The 4852-nt window shown below is 37.4% G+C and overlaps 1 protein-coding gene across 14 annotated transcripts in view; it reads right to left on the bottom strand.

Annotated features, from left to right (window-relative positions):
- Positions 1–4852, bottom strand: part of TEX9 (testis expressed 9) — a 48127-nt gene that overhangs the window by 1483 nt on the left and 41792 nt on the right. For all 14 annotated transcript variants that reach the window (XM_086849052.1, XM_023934068.2, XM_086849049.1 and 11 more), the window contains 2 exons: positions 2293–2427; positions 1680–1814 (listed from right to left, as the gene is read on the bottom strand). In XM_086849052.1, coding sequence (XP_086705178.1) covers positions 1680–1814; positions 2293–2427 — 270 coding nt within the window. The remainder of the gene's footprint in view (positions 1–1679; positions 1815–2292; positions 2428–4852) is intronic.

Below are 4852 nucleotides of genomic sequence, written 5' to 3'. Positions count from 1 at the left end.
CTAAAAAAAACCCAAAAAACAGAAGAGAGCAGAAGGTAAAATAGTGTGAATGACCAATACAAAATCCTTGGATTTTTATTAAAAAAAAAAAAAACTGGGATATTTTATGGGTTTTAATAAAGCACAAAAATTCCTGAAAATCTGACAACTCTTGTGACTTCTGAAGAACACATATAAGAAAACCGGTCCATGTTCTTTCAAGCTGATCAATATACAATTTACATTAAAGGTATTACAGAGCAAATCATCCCACTCCTGATGTTTAATGTCTTTGGAAAATTTTTTCCCCTCTGTCATTCTTCAGGCTCTGTCTGTTCTGTGCATCTGAACCTGTCACACAAATAGCCCAAATCAGGTTTTTCTAATTCATTCAACAAAAGACCTATTTGAAAAAGACTTGAAGTCCTTCCATTGACTGTGAATACTGGGCACATGTGAGCTTCAGCTGCCCTTCCCCAGTGCCTTCTGCCAGAAGCTGCAAGGGGCAGTGTTAGCCCCAGTCTCTTACACGTCCCTCCAGTCACAGTCTCTTCCGAAAGGACAACTCACAGCATCCTCCTTCTGTGAGTAATACTTTTTGTAAGAAAAGGTAAGTGGCTTTCTGGCCTATCTGCAGTTCAGATACTTTTGTATTTATTTATTTTGTATTCTGATATATTTGTAATTATTAGATATGTATTTAATGCAGTTTGTGGCATTTGTCTGAGACCATGGGTTTGGTTCCCAGTCAAACAGAAATGCTGCTCTGTGACATCCCTTTCAGTGAATTCATGTTCCAGAGGACAATGAGCTACCTCACCTGGGAGAACATATTTTGAGCAAATGCTGTGTGGTTTTTATTCTCAAAATAAACTTGCAGAGCTAGAAGGGCCAGCTGAAAACTAAGCTAGCACTGTTGCTATTAGGTGAATCCCCAGGATCTCCTCTGCATCCTGTTCCTGCCAGAAAAATTCTCTTGCACTGGAAATACATAAGCAGCCCCACTTCCTATTATACCACTTACCTGTCCTCCTTTGCCCTGTGTTGGGGAGGTTATTCCAGATTCAAGGGTATAGTTTCATATTGCAATTCCCAGTTCTTAGGATAAGTTTGTGTATTTTGCATCCTGAAGTTGCCACTTCATACAGAACTATTCTTCCTCTAGGGGCTCAACAGCTTCAAAAGTGTTTACTAAATGTCTGGTGATCACTGAGTACCCAAAGGGTAAATACAATGTTCTACTTCCTTATCTCTAAGGCTGGCCCTTCTTAAAGGGGGTTCTGCTCAAGCCACCATACATTGCTTATTTTAGCTGTCTTACAGCTTTGGTTTGAGAGTGCAAGAAGTGCATTGACTTCATCCCAAAATGAATTCCACAAGATTCAGCAGAGTAAGCAATTGGAAGTGACCCACTCTGTGGTGTTAAGGTCCTGCCCAGGCCATAGCTCTACATGTCTCATGCAGCCTCAGAAGGAAAACTGATAGAAATGACTGCACACATCCCAAATATTTTAAGTGAAAAGTGTGATGGAACTAGTAAGTGGAAAATCATTTGATTTGGGCAATATCTCTTAGTATACAGTCCTCTCAGTTTAATTTCCTTCCATGTAAACTCACAGTTTTCAGGATTACTTTACTGGACAGCAGACACATTTAGCTGGAGGTTGTTAACTGAAATATATCCATAGTCTGCTCCTTACCTTTTGTCTCTTCAAAATATCAATTAACTTTAACTGCTTTTTAAAACCTGTAATTAGCTCTCCTTTTTGTTTCTGCAGTTTCTTGTTTTCTGTTTTTAATTCTTCGATCATTTTGAGTTCTTGGTTTGCTACATCCTATCAAGGGAAGACAAAGAGAAATGTATTAATTATGAAAATGGTGCTTTAACCAATGAAACCTGGCATTACATAAGAAAATGACAAACAGTAGCCACACTCTGAAAAGAAATAGGATTAATCAAAATACTCCCACATTAAAGTATAAAAATAAAAGAAAATCATGCCAATAAGAGCTGTGGTTTGCCTCTGTATGTATTAAGTGTGTATATGTACTTCTCCCCCTTTCTAAACATGTCTCACTTTCACACAAATGAGGAAAATCAGAAAGGTTTTAACTTCATTCTGTACATCTTTTTTTTCTGCAGAGGCTGCAGCAGTATCCTCTAAGGTAACTTATTGAGGCCTTTTGTGACTTGCTCCAAGTTAATTTTGAGGCTGCCTGATACAAAGATTCCAAAGCCCATCAAGCCTTTTGTCTTATTCTAGCATTACTGAGTGATTACAGACTGGAAATTGTTTTCCTAAGCCATAGTACCTTGTTGCTTTGCTTCAGTTTATTCAGCTCCACTTTATACTTTTCCACTTCTTCCAAGGCTCTGTTTAAACGAACCTCTGTTGCACTCTGAGTGGTTGCAGCCTGCTTTTGGGCTCGCTTTAGATTCTCCAACTCCTATTTGAAGCAAAGGACAAACCCAATAAAAGCATTATGAATAACAGTGTTCTAACAAATATTGTATCAACAACACATTTACAAAAAGGCTCACCTTTGAAAGCTGAAGAGTCTATGAACTTCTTTGGCCTGCAGATAGAATCTGTCTCAAAGACATTCTACTGTTTAAATATCCCCTTCTCCTTTGAAATCTTGAAAAAGGATCTTTGTCATCTTTGTTTTTTTTTACAATTCCCTTGGAGTAATTGTGAAGCTGATCATGTAAAACCACAGGACTGACTGAAAAACGTTGCATGATCAGTCAGAAAAAGAGAAAAAAATATCACTTTGTCCACTCTGTGGCAGATTTTGGAATGGTGTCTCATGTTCCCAGCTGTTTCTTCCCACCTGCTCCTTTCACCTCTTTGCCTCAGAGATTACTACATGAAATTACCACCAAGAAGTTAAAGCAGCCTACTGAAGAAGGCTGAGGGTAGTAACTATTTAATCTCGCAGAAAAGTTCATTGAGTGTTATGGCACTAATCAAAGCAGTTGACCCTGCTGACAGTATTTCACAGTGCAGTAAGTGAGAGAAAGAGACCAAGCTGAGGAACAGAATAATGAGACTAAAGATCAGGGCATATAGATAACATACAAAATAAAAGAAATAAACAATTCTGACAGAAAGAACACATCTCGTGTTTTATGAAAAAGAAATAGACTTTTTCTTTAAAGTATCATATTTTTAGTAACGGGCACAGAAAGATTCCTTTAACCAAATCAAGGTAGAGAGGGGGCTTACTGATAATGAGGCAGCCCTCAGACTACCTCATTTCTGAGTAATTGTTCTATTTTCTCAATTCTACACCTGTTCTGTGGTGCTTATTCAAGACTTCCACATCATTTATCCAGGAAATACATACTAATTGACCTCTTTGTCCTACATCAATATGATGGAGCTGTGAATAAAGTCTACTAAATCTTTTGTGCTACGTATTTTATTCTGCATTAGTATGAAAAGCTTTGGAATATAGTCTTTCAAGCACTTAATGACCAAAAAAAAATAGTCTACATAAAACGCAAATTACTTATCAGCTGATCAGATCATTTAATGAAAGAATTCTAAGAATTCTTTTAGGGATTTTTGACATTTACTGTCACACATAATATCTTATCAAGGACTTTTTTACAAGTCATCCAGTGAGGGTATATTGTTAAAGATATTCAAATCAAAATTTTTAATCTTAAAAATGCCTGAAATAAATGTTTTATTTTGTAACTAGGCAAGGTTTCTGCCATTTCTTCAACACATTAAGTCAAAGCTGGATTAGTTTTCTCATATAATGTTTCTCAAAGAGGGTGCAGGATAAACCACTGTGTTTTAAAATTGCATCCTATTTCAGTTTCTGGATTTTCCCCACTGTTCTGCCATGATAGAGGCACTTGAGTGTCAGTGGGGCTGTGATGGCCTCTGAGTAACCCTCACCAGGGCCTTCTGTCCTCCCAGCAGCAGTGTAGGCAGCACTGCTTTCTTTAGGAAGCTCTGCAACATCTCTCCAAAAATCAGTTTTGAGAGAAGGTGTACTTAACATCAAGCCCTTCTTCAAGGCACATGATAAACCCCTGCACAAAAGCTTTAAAAGAGTAAGAGTACAACTTCTGTGTTTCCCAGACCGGTAATCTAACATTAGAGCTCAGCTGAACAAGTGAGAGAATACAAAGGAAGGAATGTACACCAGTGGTGAAAAAGAGATGAGAGAGGTGATAGCATTTATTAGATCAACTGGACAGAAAACAGTTGGATTGCTGGAAAGAATTTAGTTACTGCCTTAGGTGGGTGCTGCAGCAGTAATATTTACAGAGACTGAATGCCAAAAGAACAAAATGTAAAAATAACAAAGTAGTTACCATATTTCAGGTAAATTGTGAAAGGGGGGTAAGAATCTTTCCCTAGGCACATATAAAAAGTACCCTGGGGGATTAATGAGTTTACAAAAATTTGATAATCTAAGGAGTTTGGGGAAGCATGTATCATACCTCAGGTCTACCATCATCTACACTGCAACAACAGAAAGAGCAATAAAAGCCCCAAAATTACACTTGTGCTCTCTCAGCTATACAGAAAACTTTCTCTAGACCAAAAGAGTAATGAGAGTTCAGCGGCACAGTAGTTAAACTACTACATATTTCAAGCCTGTGTGCACAGGAAATTGCTTTTAAACAAGTCTAGAACTGATCTACACTACATTAATTAAACAGGATTGACTACTACTTTGTATCTTAAAAATACAGCAGTTTTTAGACTTCTAAACCCACAGGAGATTGGAGCAGTTACTGCAAAATGCATGGTTTTTGCAGTTAGATAATTTATTATAGCAGAAAAAATATGTAAAATAACTTCTGAATTAGCAGAGAATTACATATACTTGGAGTTTTTTGCTGTCT

Source organism: Cyanistes caeruleus, chromosome 13, assembly GCF_971803275.1.
Source record: "Cyanistes caeruleus chromosome 13, bCyaCae1.hap1.1, whole genome shotgun sequence".
NCBI classification, from domain to species: Eukaryota; Metazoa; Chordata; class Aves; order Passeriformes; family Paridae; genus Cyanistes; species Cyanistes caeruleus.
This window is presented reverse-complemented; position numbering and strand designations above follow the sequence as displayed.